At 50.0% G+C, this 18,119-nt stretch overlaps 9 protein-coding genes across 9 annotated transcripts; 3 read left to right on the plus strand and 6 right to left on the minus strand.

The window, feature by feature from the left end:
* Positions 1–740: 740 nt before the first annotated feature.
* Positions 741–3,085, plus strand: AFUA_3G06580 (putative ribosomal assembly complex component Ipi3). Its single transcript, XM_749855.2, has 2 exons — positions 741–1,174; positions 1,256–3,085. The coding sequence occupies exons 1-2, from the start codon at positions 827–829 to the stop codon at positions 2,639–2,641; spliced, it is 1,734 nt and encodes a 577-aa protein (XP_754948.1). The 5' UTR covers positions 741–826; the 3' UTR covers positions 2,642–3,085.
* Positions 3,086–4,490: 1,405 nt separating this feature from the next.
* On the minus strand, positions 4,491–5,288 carry AFUA_3G06590 (2-deoxyribose-5-phosphate aldolase; the record flags this gene model as incomplete). The annotated part of the gene is made up of 1 exon (XM_001481555.1): positions 4,491–5,288. The coding sequence occupies one exon, from the start codon at positions 5,286–5,288 to the stop codon at positions 4,491–4,493; it is 798 nt and encodes a 265-aa protein (XP_001481605.1).
* Positions 5,289–5,825: 537 nt separating this feature from the next.
* On the minus strand, positions 5,826–6,323 carry AFUA_3G06597 (uncharacterized protein; the record flags this gene model as incomplete). The annotated part of the gene is made up of 3 exons (XM_001481556.1): positions 5,826–6,023; positions 6,130–6,211; positions 6,274–6,323. 3 exons carry the CDS (start codon positions 6,321–6,323, stop codon positions 5,826–5,828), a joined length of 330 nt encoding a protein of 109 aa, XP_001481606.1.
* A 263-nt stretch (positions 6,324–6,586) lies between these two features.
* AFUA_3G06600 (putative siroheme synthase) lies at positions 6,587–8,834 on the minus strand. Its single transcript, XM_749853.2, has 2 exons — positions 8,200–8,834; positions 6,587–8,143 (listed from the first exon to the last, which is right to left on the minus strand). Exons 1-2 carry the CDS (start codon positions 8,522–8,524, stop codon positions 6,774–6,776), a joined length of 1,695 nt encoding a protein of 564 aa, XP_754946.1. The 5' UTR covers positions 8,525–8,834; the 3' UTR covers positions 6,587–6,773.
* Positions 8,835–9,596: 762 nt separating this feature from the next.
* On the plus strand, positions 9,597–11,294 carry AFUA_3G06610 (proteasome regulatory particle lid subunit RPN5; the record flags this gene model as incomplete). The annotated part of the gene is made up of 4 exons (XM_749852.1): positions 9,597–9,683; positions 9,738–9,794; positions 9,860–10,096; positions 10,149–11,294. The coding sequence occupies 4 exons, from the start codon at positions 9,597–9,599 to the stop codon at positions 11,292–11,294; spliced, it is 1,527 nt and encodes a 508-aa protein (XP_754945.1).
* Positions 11,295–11,457: 163 nt separating this feature from the next.
* AFUA_3G06620 (alpha/beta hydrolase) lies at positions 11,458–12,447 on the minus strand (the record flags this gene model as incomplete). Its single annotated transcript, XM_749851.2, has 1 exon — positions 11,458–12,447. The coding sequence occupies one exon, from the start codon at positions 12,445–12,447 to the stop codon at positions 11,581–11,583; it is 867 nt and encodes a 288-aa protein (XP_754944.1). The 3' UTR covers positions 11,458–11,580.
* Positions 12,448–12,546: 99 nt separating this feature from the next.
* Positions 12,547–13,304, plus strand: AFUA_3G06630 (uncharacterized protein; the record flags this gene model as incomplete). The annotated part of the gene is made up of 3 exons (XM_749850.1): positions 12,547–12,603; positions 12,761–12,903; positions 13,004–13,304. The coding sequence occupies 3 exons, from the start codon at positions 12,547–12,549 to the stop codon at positions 13,302–13,304; spliced, it is 501 nt and encodes a 166-aa protein (XP_754943.1).
* A 518-nt stretch (positions 13,305–13,822) lies between these two features.
* AFUA_3G06640 (40S ribosomal protein eS27) lies at positions 13,823–15,295 on the minus strand. Its single transcript, XM_749849.2, has 3 exons — positions 15,085–15,295; positions 14,840–14,902; positions 13,823–14,761 (listed from the first exon to the last, which is right to left on the minus strand). The coding sequence occupies exons 1-3, from the start codon at positions 15,085–15,087 to the stop codon at positions 14,579–14,581; spliced, it is 249 nt and encodes an 82-aa protein (XP_754942.1). The 5' UTR covers positions 15,088–15,295; the 3' UTR covers positions 13,823–14,578.
* A 585-nt stretch (positions 15,296–15,880) lies between these two features.
* Positions 15,881–17,498, minus strand: AFUA_3G06650 (aminoalcoholphosphotransferase; the record flags this gene model as incomplete). The annotated part of the gene is made up of 6 exons (XM_749848.1): positions 15,881–16,009; positions 16,049–16,719; positions 16,774–16,869; positions 16,940–16,986; positions 17,108–17,194; positions 17,359–17,498. 6 exons carry the CDS (start codon positions 17,496–17,498, stop codon positions 15,881–15,883), a joined length of 1,170 nt encoding a protein of 389 aa, XP_754941.1.
* Positions 17,499–18,119: the final 621 nt, after the last annotated feature.

The raw sequence follows: 18,119 nt of genomic DNA on the forward strand, positions 1-18,119 counted from the left end.
ACTGCGCGCCACCTGTAGGGACACCGCAACGTGGGTGGTCTGCTCACCCAAGTCGATCCTATTTCGTCAAAGCACAAGGAATGAGACATGCAGAGTGAGGGACAAGGTAACCCTGTGATCTTCTGAAGGCACGTCACGCTCAGTTTCTCAATCCATTTAGGTTATGGGCATGATGTGCCTGTTGCACCGAGCAATCAAAGGTACACCCCTAGGAAAGGACCCCTTGCATCGGTTGCTGTGGGCGCAGGCATTGGTGCCATATTTGGCAATGGCCGTACAATCTCGGCAGTGGCTACAGATATACTTTTGAGGACATTGATCGTTCAGTCAGAAAGCTTCAATGCCGACCGGAGGCACTGTATAGAATGAGCAAGAAGACCTAGGATGAATGGCCACCATGGCGAAAATAATAGTTCGCCTGGTCTCTCGAGATGTCGATCCATCCTTCTCTCAGAGAGTAGATGCTACAATGACAGAAGGGTCAGTAGGAAGAATTGAAGGGGGACCAAGGATTATTGTCAATGTATTGAGTCACGAACCAGAAAATCAAAGTTAATTCCTCAGATGAAATGTCCGTCAGTTAGGTTTGATATTGTCTTCGTTGATGGGCTTGATCGGCATATCTAGCAGCAGATACAGAATACTTTGTACAGAGTATCTCATCTTCCCCATAAGCAAACAAGACAAACTGATCGTTTATCACCCGCTTTATCAGTGATCCGCCAAAAGAGGAAAAAGTAAAAAAAAGTTTCTATGACAGCTGCTCTTCATCATCAGCTCCTCTTGTCCTCTCTATCCCTTTTCCTCAATTCTCAGTCAAGTCGTGATGCTGTCTGAGAGCTTTATCGCGTCGACATTGACGTCCGCCAAGACGCCAGCAGCTGCGACCTTGAGAGATGTGGGAATTTGTGTGCAAGAGTGGCAGCCCGCTCTCAACCTACGCTCTACCTTCAAAAAAAGCTCAACGGCAGCCAATTGCCTGGCTGTGAATCCGTCACATGTGTTTGCTGCGCAGTCAGAGAAAGCCATCGTTCATGTTTACAGCCGAGAGAAGGGAAACCAGGAAGCAATCGTCCCTTTTCCGGAGCGCATTCGCAGCATCGCGCTCGCGGGTGGGAAGAACGGGGATATCCTGGTTCTGGGAACGGAAGGTGGACGGTTGATTTTGTGGGAGGTGAGTGAATAAAACAAGTTGTTATGAAATTGTCTGCCTCTGTGCTGGTTCAGATCTCTGACTGGGACCCTTGAACGGCAGACTTGCACCGGGCGACAAGTGGCTACGACAGCGTCGCATTTACAACCAGTGACATCGCTCGTGGTTGATCCCACTTCCAACTTCATTCTTTCGGGATCGTCTGATGCTAGTATCCATGTCTGGTCACTCGTTGATATCCTTTCATTCACGAAACCTCCCTCGGGTCGGGACCGTCAGCAGCCAAACTCGCCCGTCCGTACATTCTCAAACCATCGCGCTGCCATCACATCCATCGCTGTGGGCCATAGCAGCGGTCGCTATAACATCGCTGTGTCCGCCTCCAAAGATAACACCGCCATTGCTTGGGATTATCACACGGGACGCCTCCTTCGAACCTTCCTATTGCCTGGTTCTGCAACCTGTTTGACTCTCGATCCGGTCGACCGCGCATTCTATGCGGGATATGAGGATGGTAGCGTCCAGTCAGTTGACTTCTACAAGAGTCAGTCAATACAACATACCCTACACGATCCTTCATTACATTCCACTCCGTCACAACCATCAGCGGAAGATCGCTGGCTTGCTCCGTCCTCCGACTTCGGTGGTGTCCACTCGCTTTCTCTGTCCTACGATGGAATGACCTTGCTATCTGGACATCAAAACGGGAAGGTCCTGTCATGGAATGTAGCTCGACGGAAATATGCATCAACTCTGGCGGATTACACCCACCCCGTGACGAATATCATTGCGCTCCCATTGGAAGGACTACCGTCTTCCGGAAATGAGTTGAGACGAGTAGCGCACACCATCGTCAAGCCACGTTATGACCATGCTCTTTCAGAGTCTTCGGGTACGCCTGGCGCTGTCCCCGCTGACTATACATTTAGTACGCATCTGCTCGCCTCTGACACAGCCCAACTCACTTTAAGCGATCATCAGAGAGATCAGTTTTCTACAGCTTTGACACACGCTTTCTTCCCCGAGTCAATGATGGAAGAAGGTCTTGCGGAGCTTGCCGCTCTCAAGCATTCCGGGAATAACGGAAACCATGTCTCGACGATTTCGCAATCAGTAGTCTCCCAGCAAGCGGCAATTGTCGACGACTCCCAGATCGCATCATTGGAAGAGGAAATTACCACACTAAAGAAGAAACTTGCCGTCAACGAGGCGGCGCGCCAAGTTACCACAGACGAGGTGACTAAACTGCGCTCGGACCTAGTCAACCTGCATGACTACGTCAATGAGCTGCATCAGAAGCAGGAGCATGCCCATCGCGAGAAGCTCCTGCGTCAAGCTCGAAAGGAAGAGCGCGAAACTCGCAGGCGGGAAGCCTGGTTCGCTGCCGAGAGGAAAGGGAAGAAGGGTGATGCCGTACTTCGGCGTATGGAATTGGAAGAGGAAGCTCAGACCAGCGAAACCGATGATCAAAGCAGTGACGAGCAATGATTGTCGCTTCTATCTCCTATCTTCCCCTTCGCTTTCCCTTCCTTACATTTCTCTGTTATGACACTAGGTTTCACTGCATCTGCATATATATCGTTTGAATAGACTTCCAGGAAAGGCGCCAGGGGCTAATAGTTTGGGCAAACTACATATCCTGAACAGTTTGCATGTGTATATATAGTCATGAACCCACCAAGGTCTAAAGTATGGACTCAATATATAAAAATATCTCGATCGTCTCATCCCTTCTAGTCCAGAAATCCTAACACCCATACACCCATAACAAACGTGTAGTCCAGGCAAACCCAATATTAATAAAGTCCATCGAATGCATGAATAACCGCCACATAGCCATATTAACGCTCAGTCCCCAATAATTTAAGCCCGAAAGGTGCTATCATCGTTTCGGCCACACGTCAGAAGCCGACAAGGAGGAGGGGGGGGGGGTGGAAGAAAAAAGAAAAAAGAAAAGAAAAAGAGAAAGAGAAAGAGAGCGATAATGTAAAGAGGGGTCCATGTATCAAGGGGCTTGTGCACTGGCACCTTCACTCTTCCTTCTTCCGAATTCTCATCAATTGGCCACCGTGAAAGCGAACTAAAGGGAGCTGACATTCCTTGGATGTCAGAAGTAAGACGCTAGAACATACAGCCTCGTGTGAGATCATCAACCAGGAATGCTTGCTGACGGGTCTTGAAGCTGAACCCGTCTCATCGGGGAAACACTAGAGACACATTCCTCTGATCCAATCTGAAACGGAGAAGGGGCAGACCAGTGCTCACGACAGAGTAAGATAGCAACTAACCTACCTTCCTGCCCTGCCAACCGAAAAGAAGCATTGAATGGACCAATTCTTCGGGGCCTCGCCGTAGTCGCACACCTGTTAAATACAGAGATGATATATCCGATTTGGTAGCAGTCCGGTCTACAACGATTTGGGATGCATACTCGGGTTTCTGCGCAGGTAGGGTAGTTTCTCTAAGAAAACTATATACATATCTGCCAGCAGATGAGTAGGATGAGAATGCAGTCCACTCACTGCTGTAAGAGGGTTTTCGACTTGCTTTGGGTGTTGGAGATTCCCTTCATCTCAATCACCAGCCTTACAACGAATGCACCGTGGTCATCACCTATACAATGGCATCGTCAACGCACGTGCAACGGATGGGGAACAAAAGCCTCGTCCGATTTGATTGAGGTTGATATGGCAGGTTTGTTCACAGTCTTTCTGAGAAATACGAAGGAGGAGATATCCTCGATATTGGCACTAATTTTCTCATTCACTGCACGACTCCACTTTCTTCGGTCACTCAGTGCATAGGTAGCATATGCTCTTAAAGTAAACGGAACGTCATGGCTGGCACCGCAATCGGGAAGATTGATATCATTGCAAGGCTTTTGACTTTACAGGTTATCGTCTCTGCAAGTCATGCGATCGAAGTACGTCGGATAGTTGCCGAGTAGTACTTGCCTTTGGTAAGTAAATTTGGTAGATGAGGGTTGTCTTCCTCTGGTCGCACCGCCTTTGGAAGAGGTGGGTAAATGGAGTGGGATAGACAGATGGATCATCGTCAATATTTGCAGAACTTGTCCATCCTTTTTCAATCAAATGTCCGTTCGTGAGAAGAACAATTGACAGCTGATGGGTAGTCTGTTGACAACGTGCTCCACCAGCTATCTACCCAAACAGCAATGTATTGATATCCATCCCCACGCTGTGCCTCATAGTTACTAGTCAGGTACATAGTTTTAGACATTTGAAGGTACTATCTTTTGACGACAAGCTCGGTCTCAGTGGCAAGCAATAGTCTACCTTCGTTCTACCTTCGTTGAGGCTTGCCACTGACCACCGTACTAGTACGCTGCGGGTGTCGTCGGTTGCGTCTCCTTTCCTGCGAGCTGGTTTATGATATTCACCCCTGAACTCGTTCCAATGCGGTCTGCGCCTGCCTTCAACATCTTGATACAGTCTTCGGCGGAGCGAACTCCTCCACTGGCTTTCACCTTGGTTCCCCTTCCTACCAGCTCAACGATAGCCCGCATCATAGCGACGTCGTCAACATTGGCCCCCGCTCCCTTGAATCCCGTGCTTGTCTTGACAAAGTCGGCCCCGGCCATGCTCGATATGACAGAGCCAGCAATAATCTCATCCTTGGTCAATTGTGAGGTCTCCAGAATGACTTTTAACTTGACTGGCGACGGTGCCCCCTTCCGTACTTCGAGGACATCGGTGTAGACATCCATGTACTGCCCTTCCTTCAACTTTGGCCAATTAATCACCATGTCTAGCTCACTCGCTCCCAGTTCTGCGGCGTCCAGCGCCTCCTTCTCCTTCTCCATGGTGTCGTGCGTGCCTTCAGGAAAACCCACGACGCAGGCTACAGTGCACTCCGGGCTACCCTGGAGATTTGTAACGGCTCTGCGGACATGTCGCAAGCGAACGCAGACCGCAGAAAAGTTGTGTTTAGCTGCCTCCGCGCAGAGTTTGTCAATATCCTCGTCTGTCGCATCTAAGGACAGCTGGGTATGGTCGATGTATCGGTTCACGGAGGAGGGAAGCGGGGTTTGGTATACGGGATAGACCTCCGGAAGCTGGTCCTTGTAGCTGGAGATCACGGCACCCCATTCAGCATTGTTTGTAGGGAGAGTCATAGTGCTGGAAGCTTTGCAGGATGGTAGAGAGAAAGATCACACCGTGAACGCGATCAGTAGGCTGACGCAGTTTTGCTGTTATGTCCCTCATCAACTGCGGAGAACTCCGATGAGTCACGTGATATGGATTTCGCGCATCACGATGAAGTACATGGATGCTGATGTACTCTGTAAGTCATCATTCATCTCAAGAATTAACAGTGGATACGGATGGGATCTCCGAACACCCGCTCTTCCAGCAGGTATGCCACAGGTAACGAGTTCACAGCCGTAGTGTACTCGTGGCCATTGACCAGTCTCTTATCGAAACGATCTAAACCCCCTACTGGAGAGAAATTACACCATATTCGGCTCAGCAGGAGATTGCATTTATAATGCACATGAATGGCAAGAGACGTACGCCGAAAACGTCATCATCTTTTCTGTAATAGGCTAGTTCGCTGTGCCATGTACAAGACCCGCTGGTTCCCGTAAGGCAACCTAGTAAAAGCATCGCTGAAGGACAAGTCAAGAAACATAGAGAGGTACTACCAAAGCTCAACGGCAGCTTTTGCACTCCGGTCCTCTAATATCGTCCACACGCCCAATCCTGCGAGGCCCAAAACCACCTCCGGGTCCGCCGCCGCCGCCTCCAGGGCTAGGACCACTGCCCCCCCAGCGAGGCCTAGCATTGTGACGATTCCCTGACCGTGATACATTGAACTGGGAGTTCTGAGCGGCAGTATAGGGATCGAGCTATGAAGGTCAAATGTTAGTAGCTGGTGTATACTGTGCCGAGTGAACGATCCAGCAAAACGGGGAGGAACGACCAAGTCGGGGACTGTCAAAAGACCAAGCATACCGAGAAAAGGCTCACGAAATATAAGCCGAAGAAGAAGTAGATATTCTCGAAGAAGCGTAGAATGCGAACAGAGAGGGGAGGACTTGAGTGGGATGACATTAGTCTTCTGCCTTTCGCTTTCTAGTCTGGCTATCGTATCCGTACCTTGCGAGCACCTGCCCGTTCGAGAGATATGTCTTGTTATCTGTTGGCATGTTGCAGTCTGTGCTGTTGATGATATATGACTGTTGAGACGGTTGACTCTAACAAGAGCTGACTTGGGGACTTGTGGAGGTCACCGGATGCCTAGTGGCGGAACCCGTGACTCCGTATAGATCCCTGTATCCGTTAAGAGGTACTCCGTACGTAGAGGATATATTTCACCCAATTATCTACCTCAAGCCATGCTTCCGAAGGGGTTCACGCCAGTGCTTCTAGTCCCTCTTACTTTGAAAATTACTCCAAGAATTAAAATAGGTCTGGATTTGCTTTTAATACAGGAGTTAAATTGAGAAAGGAACCTGACCAGTTCATAGTGTTGAAACATAATCTATATGGGTATCTCTATCTCGAATCGAAGACCTGTTGAACCAAACTCCCCGCTCATGATTGTGATTCCTCATAACTCGTGCCCAGAAAATCACCAAATGCAAATGGAAGTCGCATCAAGAGGCATTCAACACACTCCCGTCCCTCATAGACTCGTCCAAAACAGCATGCAATTCATCTAGGCCTCGGAATCCCTCCTCAACAGTCCATTTTTGGCCGCTCGGTCGGCGTAGAACACGGCAGCTGGCTCCGACAATGAGCAAACCGGGAGGGCGAGACCCTTCAGCTTCAAATGCTAAGCAGACGTTCTCAAGAGTTGAACGAATAACCCGCTGATCCGTACATGAAGCCCGTTCCACGATGGCGCATGGAGTATCCTTGGGCCAAGCTGTTCTCGCTGGGGAGCCATCATCTGCCACCGGTAGCGTAGTCAGTGATTCCACAAGTGCAGATAGTCTATGCAGCGCCATCAGGAAGACGACTGTCTGAGTCGGTACGTAAGTAGGAGGCTCTGGAGCTGCGCCTTTCCTTCCAGTGCCGGTGCAGACCAGAACCTGGTCCGAAACACCACGATGGGTAGCAGGGATATCCGCGAACAATGGGGCACTGAGCGCGCTGGTGATTCCGGGAAGAACCAAGGGGGTAAACCCTTCGCCTCGGAAGTACTCAAATTCCTCTCCTCCTCGACCATAGAGATACGGATCCCCCTGCTTCAGCCGGAGTACGTACCGCCCCTGGCGCAGGGCTTCGATTCCCATTTGCATAAACTCTTCTTGCGCCTGATCCGCGTTTCCGGGGAATTTTCGCGCAATATGGACCTCGGTCCGGCGTGGTATCAAGTCCAAGACTGGAGCAGGCACAAGCTTATCCGCCAATATAATGTCTGCATTCTGGATCGCATGATAAGTTGCGCGAGTGAGCAAATCGGGATGGCCAGGACCAGAGCCAGCCAAAACAATCTTTCCCTTCTTAGATAACAGCGCAGTCCTATTCATGTCGCTGGCACTTTCTTTCCCAGCAGAGTAGGCCTGAAGGATTCTTTCAATATCAGAATCGGTAATCGTGGCGAGTTTGCGTAAAGGCCAGTACTCGCAGATCTGGGAGAGCCAGCGCATACGTCTTGTTTTGGCGGCCGCTTTATCATGCTCGGTGACCAGATTATTGAAAGTATGTTTTTGACCAGTCGAATCATCGTCATCTCCGTCGAAAATGCCATCACAGAGTCCTGCAGCGTAGTCTTCTGCCCAAAGGCGCCTTCTTACCGCACCGAGTCTGTCGATGGCAGTCCCTAGATTCGGAGGAAGCGAAGCAGAAATTTCCCTCCTCAGGCGAGAGGCAAGCTTGCAGCCACGCCCCGAAGTCGTAATTCCGATGTGCAGAGGGCCATCTGAGTACGTAGAGAGCAAGTTAAAGGAACAGAGATCCGGTGCGTCAGATACATTCACCGGGATTCTCAGTCGTCGGCAAAGCTTCGAAATGTGGGAACCTGTTGAAGGGTCAACAGTCACGAACGCTGCAATAGGAAGATTGATCAATGCTTACTCAACGGGTCACTCGCACCGAGAGTGACAAACACCATGTCAACAACATGGTCGACTTCTTCCCTCCCAAGGGTGGTTAGATCATCGTCTTGAAATGATCTGCGTATCCATTGCGCTGAGCCGTCTTCGAAGCGTTCGGTCAATGTATAGTGCACATCAACCGTATCTGGTGCGATAATGATAGGTTTCGCTCCGACGGATACACTCTTCGCGCAACGGGCTCCCGCTAAAGGGTTCGTCCCAATGATTAAGTGCACCTGATGTTCAGTGTTCATAGCCATCAGCAAAGGTGCTTGACAGCCATTGTCGGAAGACGCATCCTTCATTGTGACAGATTGCCACCGCAAGCAGGTCCAATGCGAAGAACTTTGGTTCTCTTTTATGAGGTAGAAAACGTAAATATGAACGCTGCAGAAGGGCTGCCTTTGACTCCTATATCTAGCCCAACCGCCTTCGATCCTCAGCCTTGAGCAAAAGGTTTCGAATGGCTTTTTGAATTTCCGCGGAAATACCTAACCCAGGACGAAGCTTATTCATACGCTGGAGATAACAGTGACTTCCCTTTCCGAAATGGCTGTCGCAGATGACAGGACCGATAAGCTTATCAATAGTATTAAGAGGCAGAGATTCAAAGGGAACCTGTCAAAAGCCATCAAGAAAACAATTGACTCTTTAAACATATCTTTTCTTTCCGCTGGTTTGTTCGCCGTGGAGCCCGAAATAGTTAATGCGATATTGCGTGATCGTACCTTTCGCTTATCTAAGCGTCCCAGTGATGTTGCCAGGAACAGTTGGGATAGACTGATACGGAATCACATTAACGATAATAATAACGGGTCGAGTTGGAGGGATTGACAAAAGACAGGTAGAAAGATCTTAATGGCAGCCAAAGCACAAGGCTTCATGCTGCTAGTGACCATAGGCCCTCTCTCGTAATCTGACTGATTCCTATCGCCAATGTCCCCGAGCGTCAGTTGAACATCACATCGTGTGAGGTTCGATAAAGACACCTTCTAAGGAGGCTAAACTCTCCAGAAGCTACTCTCAACGTCTCTGGACTTCCATTTGTCAGAATAGCAGATCGCAAAACAGCGATGTGCATGAGAAAGGTAGGTTTGGTGATCCGAGAGAGGCACTTGTCTTTATTCTGTAGTTTGAGTGATGCTGTATCACGTGACACCAAGCTTCCGCCAGCTTGAGCTGGTCTGGAGAGCAAGGCCCAGGTACACCATACACACAGTCAGCGCTTCAAGCCCATCTACCTAAAACCTATCTCAAACCTAATCAGCACTCTTCTTTCAAGATCAGTGGAACCTCTGGGACATACAAATACAGAGCTTCCAAAATCTACGCATCAGTACGACGATTTCAAGAAGTGACGTCTCAACGCTTGTCGCCATGTCCGACGGTGGCCTCTTGAAGCCGGAGAAGGATTTCTCGAAAGATGCTGACAAGCTGATCCCAGAGGCAGAGCAGCTGGCAAAGGTTTGAAGCATTTACCCTCTGATGTTAATTCTAGTACTAACAGTGGCTCCCTAGTCCGATGTTGAAGCTGCCATCGATAAGCTCCTGGTTCTGGAGAAGCAGGCACGACAGGTATGCCATCATACCCGATCCCTTCTCTTCTGGCGAACTCAAACTAACCTGACACTCGATCCCAGGCTTCTGATCTTGCTACTACTTCACGGATCCTTGTCACCATCGTCACAATCTGCAAAGACTCGGGCAACTGGAATCTCCTCAATGACCAGGTGCTCCTACTTTCCAAGAAACATGGTCAACTCAAACAGGCGACAACGAGGATGGTTCAGACAGTGATGAAGTTTTTGGATGAGACACCTAGCATGGATGTGAAGTTGTCTGTGATCGATACGTTGCGGACCGTGACCGAAGGCAAGGTAAATGCTCCTGCCCGTCGCTCCAGCACTCTGTCGCTGATGTCCTTTGCAGATTTTCGTCGAAGTAGAGAGGGCTCGTGTAACACGCATTTTGTCGAACATCAAGAAATCGCAGGGTGATGTCAATGCTGCCGCCGACATTCTTTGCGAGCTGCAGGTGGAAACCTTCGGTTCCATGACAAGGCGTGAGAAGACCGAGTTTATCTTAGAGCAGGTAGCTCTTTGCATAGAACGTGGCGATTGGTCACAAGCTGCGATCTTGAGTCGCAAGATCAACAAGAGATACTTTGCGCGCAAGCCACAGAAGTCAGCAGAGGAAATTGAAAAGCTCAAGAAGGCGGCCGAGGAAAGAGAAAAGACACGCGCTCCTGATGAACCTCCCATGGAAGTCGACGAAGACGTGACAGACCTGAAGCTCCGCTATTACGAGCAACAAATCATACTTGCAAATCATGACTACAAGTATCTAGCTGTTTGCAAACACTACCGTGAGGTCCTTGACACGGACTCAGTGCAGAGTAACCCGGAGCAACTGCGAGCAGTAAGCCGATACCTACCCTGTCTTCTTATGTGGACACTGACAATAGTTACCAAGGTGCTTGCCCGAATCGTCTACTACATTGTCCTCTCTCCATACGACAATGAACAGTCCGACCTGCTGCATCGCATTCAGCAAGATTCTCGACTCTCCTTAGTTCCTGTTGAAGCTCGCCTCGTCAAGCTCTTCACCGTCCCCGAGCTGATGCGTTGGCCCATGGTTGCCGAGCAGTTTGGTCCACATCTCTGCAACACGGATGTGTTCAATGCGCAACCCAGCCAGTCCGTGGAGGATCAGGCACATAAGAGGTGGCAAGATCTCCGCAAACGCGTCATTGAACACAATGTCCGTGTGGTAGCCAAGTACTACACTCGCATTCAGATGGGCCGTCTGACTGAACTCCTTGATCTGGCCGAGGAAGAGACCGAGAAGTACATCAGCGAGCTGGTGACTTCAAAAACCATCTATGCCAAGATTGACCGTCCCGCACGACTGGTCAACTTCGCCAAACCTCGAGATGCCGATGACGTGTTGAACGAATGGAGCAGCGACATGAAGAGCCTTCTTGGGTTATTGGAACGCATCGACCATTTAATTACCAAGGAAGAAATGATGGCCAGAATTCTTCCATCCCGCGGGGAGAAGGGCAAGGCCCGTTGAGACGCATCTGGCTGGTGGAGCATATGGGGATAGAGTCATAATTGGACTGGGCACTAGGTATTTTGCAACGACATGTAAAATATACTGTAGTGAATGACCCTGGATTAATGCGTAACGCAGAATTCCAATTCCTTTAACCATAGACCTTAGTGCCTCCAGGACTGATTGTCAATTGTCATATTGTATTCTTCTAAGGCGCGATACTTCTAAGTCTATAGACACGATCTGAATAGTAGAGTCAGATATATACAAAGCGGGTAGTAAGGTCAAAATGACGACCCAAAGTCTAAAATGGCAAATCCATATCCCTAACGTCGTCTTCCTTTGCATCGGCCTTCGCTTGCTTTCCTTCCAGTTGCTCTTTAATGAACCGCACCGCAGCATCCAAATACGGTCTTTGACTAGGCAAAAAGTGCCCACCAGGGTGCCAGACAACCTTCCCCTCTTTTTCCGGATCACCAGCACAGGCTTCGACCAGCGCACGGCTGCGTGTATCGTCAACAACAGCATCTAACGATCCCAGAACATGCAGAATAGGTGTTTGGATAGGCGGATTCTCGTAGAACGGCCGATACCGCGGTCCCGGTGACCGAAACCCACTATAACACAAAGCAAACTTCAGTGGTGGATGGCCCGCCTCCTCAAACGACACAGGGAATGCGACACCCGCAACAGGCTCCTTGACCTCGAACCCCTCCGACGCAACCTTGGGATCAGCGAAATGCTCGAATGCCTCCTTCCGGCCGGGCTCAAGCAGCGACGCTACCATGGCGGCCATTGCGGCCCCCTGCGAGAACCCGATCACGCCGTCGAAGGGCCCTTCTTCGCGGAGGACCTTGGCGATGGCATCCAGGCCGCCTTCAAGGCCGATGTAGAGGGGTGGGTCAGCAGTGTTTGAGCGGCGATACCACCCGTATGCTTCGATTTGCTCCTGCTGTTGTTCTACGGTGGACCCCTCTGCAGGCGGCTCGTAGCCTGGTATGTCGGCGGGGTTGAGGCGCGTAGGACCTGTTGGGTAGATGGCGGAGACTTCGTGGAGGGGAAATGCCTTTGTGATGTGCTTGATGAGAGCGCGGCTTTTGGCGTGGAATAGGGTGCCGGACTGGGTGTAGCCGTGCAGCATGAGGAGTTTGAGGGGTTGACGGGGCGCCATGATGAGAAGAATGTGTCAGGTTGCTGCGGTTGTCACGATTAGAAAAGAGATTTATGCAGATATTCTATAAGCTGTCCATCTATGCGAGAGTGAAGCTGAATGCTTGACATGTCCTGGCCCCTATCTCGACAGAAGAAAAGGTACCTCTCTAGCGCAGTGGGAAACTCCTGCGCGATAAGATAAGGTGCGGGCAACTTTCCCTTGCCCCTTGTTTTTGCAGTAGCTCTACCACGTCTTAACTGATTTTATGGTGTATTGGATTCGATCCTCGTCATCCAACATCGCCAAATCCCATCAACTGATCGCTTGCTAGTTACTAATAATTCTCCACAAACGTCTTCATACTCGTCACAAACATTGCACTGTCCATCTAGGTATCCATACCATCAAAATGAGCGCTGAACAGCTCGAATTCAACGTCGACCGCATCGACGCCAAAATGGAAGAGCTCCTCGCGTACGTATCTGCCTGCAAGCATCGCCAACAAGCTAGCACATGCAAGCCAGCCTGAATCAGATGATTCATCGCTGATATGCCAATTGTGCCGACAAAACAGATCCTTCGAGGCCCACCCGCAAATGCAGCCCCCCAACACCCACCCAACCATCTTCTTCCTCTTCGACTTCGTCCGCAACGCCCACCGCGAGCTGCAGGGAATTGATATGGACAAGTTCCGCGCCGGCGACGCCAATGCCCGCAGGATGGCCCAGGACGTCCTCGGCCGGAACAACTTCACCAACGCCCTCGTCAATGATACCACGGGTAAGCTGGCGCTGATGACTGGCGGCGATCCAAACAACCCCGTGGACTTTGGGGAGGACATCCGGGAGAAGGCGAAGGCGTTGGTTGAGGTTTAGATTTTGGTTTGAAGTACTCCCTTCGCTTCAAGTGTTCCGCCATTCCTTCGGGTGTCGCTAGGGGGTGGGGAGGTCACTGGGCGATGGGTGGGTCACGAAGGGACAAGGAGCTGGTTCTTCAGCCCTAGTTCGCATCTCCGTTGTTTCCGTCAAGGTCTAGGATGAGGAATGGTTAGACATCCTGCTTGAAGCTTATCCTAGGCTGATTACTGAGAAAGGCCCAACTCTCGTTGACTTTATCGTGTATGAGCAAGACGAACACGAGTGAAGCTTTGTATTGTTGCATAGTGTTGCTCCGCTGTCAATCGATGCAGCTTGCGTCTTACTCTGCAATCAGTCAATAGCATCATAACTTGTAGTACTATACATGGGGAATCGCAGTAGACTAGGTGGGGCAATATGGGGCCAACCAGGGTGATAATCGATAAGAGCTGAGAAGGGACAGGGCCGATGACGAGGACGGTATAACCGTGGCGAGGCAAGATCTACGAAATGTGTAGCAAGTCGCACAAGATGAATACGATAACAAGTGCATTTACATGTACAATTACATCGGCGACACCAGAGGACTGAAACTAGGGCTTGAGATTCACTATAGCAGTCGAGACTAACTACAGCTTAGCTACAGGATAAACCGTAACCAACTGCAAGCTCTCCTGCCATGGACACTCGCTCCCGCATCATCCACCAGCAACATCGCCCGTCGCAGCGCTGCGCTGGCCACCCCAGAGTCCATCCACTGCCTTGAAGGACGAACGCGCAGGTTTATCCGACATCTGGGTATCATTATGGCCAGCGAGGCTCGTGCAGATGTTGTTCGTTATCGTCAAGAGGAGGAGCCCGTCATCGTCCGTGTCGTTTTTCCAGGGTAACCGAGATACAATCCGTTAATGAGAAGAATCGTCGTACAATATCAACAAGTGCGGTGAGAACAAGTAAAAGAACAGAGTTAAGAAGCAACGAGTAGAAGATATGCAGAAACGGATTGATATAGTGTTGGACCGTGCTCATGTGCCAGATATCCGGAACTCCCCTCCATGAGAATAAAAGCTTAACAGATCGTCATGCTTTTGGGTGTGGCAATTAACTGCCCGGTAATGCTTTTCTTTTTTCGGATCGAACTTTGTAATTTTTTTTGAGATTTCCCGCAAGGGGGGCGAGGACTCCATCTTCTATCTGCAATCTGCTCTCTCAAAAAAAGATTAATCCATCGTCGAAGAACGCCACATTTCCCAAATCATCGCTCCGGCTTTGGTTGCATCGTAATGTGACATTTACTTCCTCCGGAAGGAGCAGCCCTCAGTGAGTCTGGCCTTGCCACCGGTGGGCTGGCAAAGGACGGTCGAGCAGCCGGCGCAGACGACGACAGTCTGGGCATGGGAGAAGACGGTGGTGATGGTGAAGCAGCCGGGGCACTTGACGTCCATGAAGAAGGAACGGGGAGCAGGCACAAGGGTCTATTTGTCGAAGCGATTCCCAACATCAGCCATCGGATCCGGGACCTTGGTGGAGAGGTGCGTATTGCGGTATCATACCTTAAGCTTGTGCTTGCGAGCCTCAGCCTGAGGAGTAGGGTTGAGGAGGTCGACCGCGAGAACCTGTTGTGAAAGGAAGAAATCGTGTTAGCTGATGATACCTTGACAACTTTCTGTGATGAAAACTGGTCCGGCGACGACAAGCACACGACGGGCAGCAAGCTCGTAGTCTAGGCAGATGTCCAGCAGAACGGCTAGGGGATACCCAAGGTGTTGCATGAAGGGAGGACGCAAGCAAAACATACCATCTTGACGAGACAAAAAGTCGATCAGCGAAATGGATTGAAATGCTGCGCTGACGGAGATGGCCTGCTTGAGGGGTGTTGAAGCGAAAGAGGTGGTCTCGTGGAGATGGCGAAGTTTGAAGGGAATTCTCTGAGGGCGTCGCCCAGCCGGGCCCGTTTGGGGAGAATAGGGCTCAAACCCTCGCTTACCTTCCTCTTACTGGTAATTTTGACACGGGCCGTGTGCTCGTCCCATCCCCGCCCAAAGGGTAGCCAATTATATGATTTGCTATGTCTGTTGAGGTTTAGCTTAGTCACCGTATCCGCTATTCCTGATTAGGTAGTGCTTTCGCCATCAAGGTACCATAGTCCGGCCTTCTGGATCTGTCCAGCTACTTCTTGTACGACGGCCTCAAAGGGTCGATTCGTTATGGCTGCCGCCAGGGGTTTTGCAAGGAGAATAGCTCAATCCGCCACGTATTAAAGTCATTAGAAAAGTCTGCTGTTGAATGAACCGCTAATCCAATCTCTGCATAATGTCAAACTCGTCATAAGCTGGTTTCCAGACCAGCTATAATATAGGCACCAGGTACACTGTATGTGCCTCAGATATAGCTCAATAATCCAAATCAGTCTAGATGAAGCGAAAGTAACCCGACTGAACGGCTCTAGCGTACAATACAATACAGTGCGATCAGAGATTGCCGCCCCACTCAACGTTTTTCGCCAAACATCTCCCCGTCACGCATTGGCTGTTATACGTAATTCTGGCATAGTTGATATGCAGCTGAATGGTTGCAGCGGGCAGTCCTTGACCTTACAGGACTTTCTTGGGTTGCCCGTTAGCAACTGGCCGCTCTTCGACATGTGGGTGCTTGATGGACAAGCACCAAATGTCAATGTAATCACATATTGTAGTGATAACATCGTGCTGGCGATCGTCAGTCTTAACTATGATTCATTATTGTCGGGCAGCAGAACGTACCACGAAACTTCCGTACACACCGATGGCCAGACCCAGACATCCGAAGAGATAGGCGACTTGGCCGGATTCGCTCCCAAGAACACTCTGCCAAAGACCGAGCAAGGGCGCAGCACCGTCCAGCACACCCAAAGCGAGAGGGACAATGCCGATGAAGATACGGGAGAAAGGAAAATCCGCTTTGATCAGGTGTGCCACGATCATGTTGCCCACAGCGTAGGCGTTGATCAAGCCCACTAGCAGCATGAATGGAATCGTATAGTGTTCCAAAATGGTAGGCTGCAAGTATAGGTAAACGGGGACAAGCGTCCACATTGTGACCAGAGGGATCAAGCCTTGAAGGGGTTTGAGCGTGTCCTTTCCACGTTCAGCTTGAACCTTCATGACATGCACAATGCTGGACCCAGTGGCAAAGAAGAGAATGATGGCACCATAGATCAAGTACCACTGCGTAAAGGGCATCTCATACAAATAAGCGGGAATCACATCCAGCTTGGGGATACCGATCGTCTCAAGCATGGGGCGGTGCCAGAAGCTGCCGCCGCCCTGATAAGCAGTGAAAGCGAACACGGTGCACAGAGTCAAGACACCTTCAACGGGACCTGAGATGATTCCCAGAGTCAAAACTTGAGTATAGTATTCATCCCATGTCTGCACATAGAAGGTCATAGTGGCTAACCCGAATTAGTACTCCGATAGAGTAATTATAGAAGGCAATATCGGCGTACCTCCAAAGAGACTCAGTATAGTAGCCCAGGTCTGACCAAGGTTCGTCACGCCAGCAAAGATGATTACCCCAAGGGCCGTATTGCATGCATCAACACCTGCAGGGAAGAGAATGAACATCGCGCTTTCTATTCGTCCTTGAGGGGCCCGGGCAACGGTCCTACTTACTGTGATCAAACAGCTCCCCAAGAGGGCTGCTTTGTCTTGTTCTCCGCCTGTGGATGAGGCTCAGTCAATCTAGTCTACTAGCAGATGGGAAGGAGGACGGGAGTCCATACGCTTGCATGCCGTCTACTGCATCGAATGTCTGATACAGGAACAACCCAATGGCGCAACTGGCATAGACCCATGGAGGGCAATCGTGATCTAACGCTGGGTTGTACCATAAGATGGTGATGAAGTTGATTACCACAAATAAGAACCCTGTCAGGGTAATCTACCAATCCTCAGTTTGGTCTGCTAAAGCTCGATCAGCCAGGACTAGAGACTTACGGCATTAGGCCTAGATAGAGAGACGTAGAACACTACTGTTAGCTAAACCAGGCAACTGAAAGATTTTAAATTTCAATGGGAGCGTAGCTACTCACGCCATGCCCATGGGGAAACAGTTGATCACGCATCGGTTATAGAACGGCTTGAGGACATATCGACTAATCAGCGAGTGATCCACTCCAGCATATCGATAAGTCTTGAGATTGGGCAATTGATGCTGCCGAATGTAGGTCATCTTGTCGACTTGGCTTCAGTGGGTAGTCTATGGGAAGTATGCTCAGGAGGACCCTGCTTCGCTTTTGTTATGACCAAAGAGTAGCCAAGCCGGCGGTGAATCCTAAACTTCAAAGTACAAAGAAAGCCGAGATGAACCAAGGAGGCCAAACCTTAAAGATCGAAAGTTCAGTGTATACTAGAAAAGTAATAAATTCCCTGCAAAGTATGGCGACGATGAGGGTAATTGAGAAAGGACAGATGGAGCCCTGATCTGGGTTGTTGACGTTCCCTTTTAGCACCAAATTTCTGTCTTGTCTACTTTTTTTTTCTGCCGGCGGAAAAACAGTCTTGAGAGCGGGATGCGGGGCCAAAGAAACCTACCGCATGTATTCGAACTTACGGTACTTTACGCTTAGGTTTCTTAGCTCACGGTGCTCAGATGCCTTGGATGCATTGAGGTCGATGAGTCCACGAATGGCATAGAGATGGATGCGTCTCCATTAATGAGACATCCCTTGTCAGGCCTGAACCGAGGTCTGTCTTACTACGCTGTAGAATTGCAGTTCCGTTCTCTGTATTGAATGTCACGTGATTTGCGGAGTACGTATTTTGACTTATGACCAATTGACAAGTATTTTGC

The sequence above is a fragment of the Aspergillus fumigatus genome, chromosome 3 (assembly GCF_000002655.1).
Source record: "Aspergillus fumigatus Af293 chromosome 3, whole genome shotgun sequence".
In the NCBI taxonomy this organism is placed as follows: domain Eukaryota; kingdom Fungi; phylum Ascomycota; class Eurotiomycetes; order Eurotiales; family Aspergillaceae; genus Aspergillus; species Aspergillus fumigatus.

Coding starts and splice junctions, on each gene's coding strand:
- AFUA_3G06580 (XM_749855.2), top strand. CDS start 827: ATGCTGTCTGAGAGCTTTATCGCGTCGACATTGACGTCCGCCAAGACG. Junction 1,175..1,255: donor GACGGTTGATTTTGTGGGAG/GTGAGTGAATAA, acceptor CTTGAACGGCAG/ACTTGCACCGGGCGACAAGT.
- AFUA_3G06600 (XM_749853.2), bottom strand. CDS start 8,524: ATGAAGGATGCGTCTTCCGACAATGGCTGTCAAGCACCTTTGCTGATG. Junction 8,144..8,199: donor CGGTGCGAGTGACCCGTTGA/GTAAGCATTGAT, acceptor ACCCTTCAACAG/GTTCCCACATTTCGAAGCTT.
- AFUA_3G06640 (XM_749849.2), bottom strand. Junction 14,762..14,839: donor CTCGCAAGCACAAGCTTAAG/GTATGATACCGC, acceptor TTCGACAAATAG/ACCCTTGTGCCTGCTCCCCG.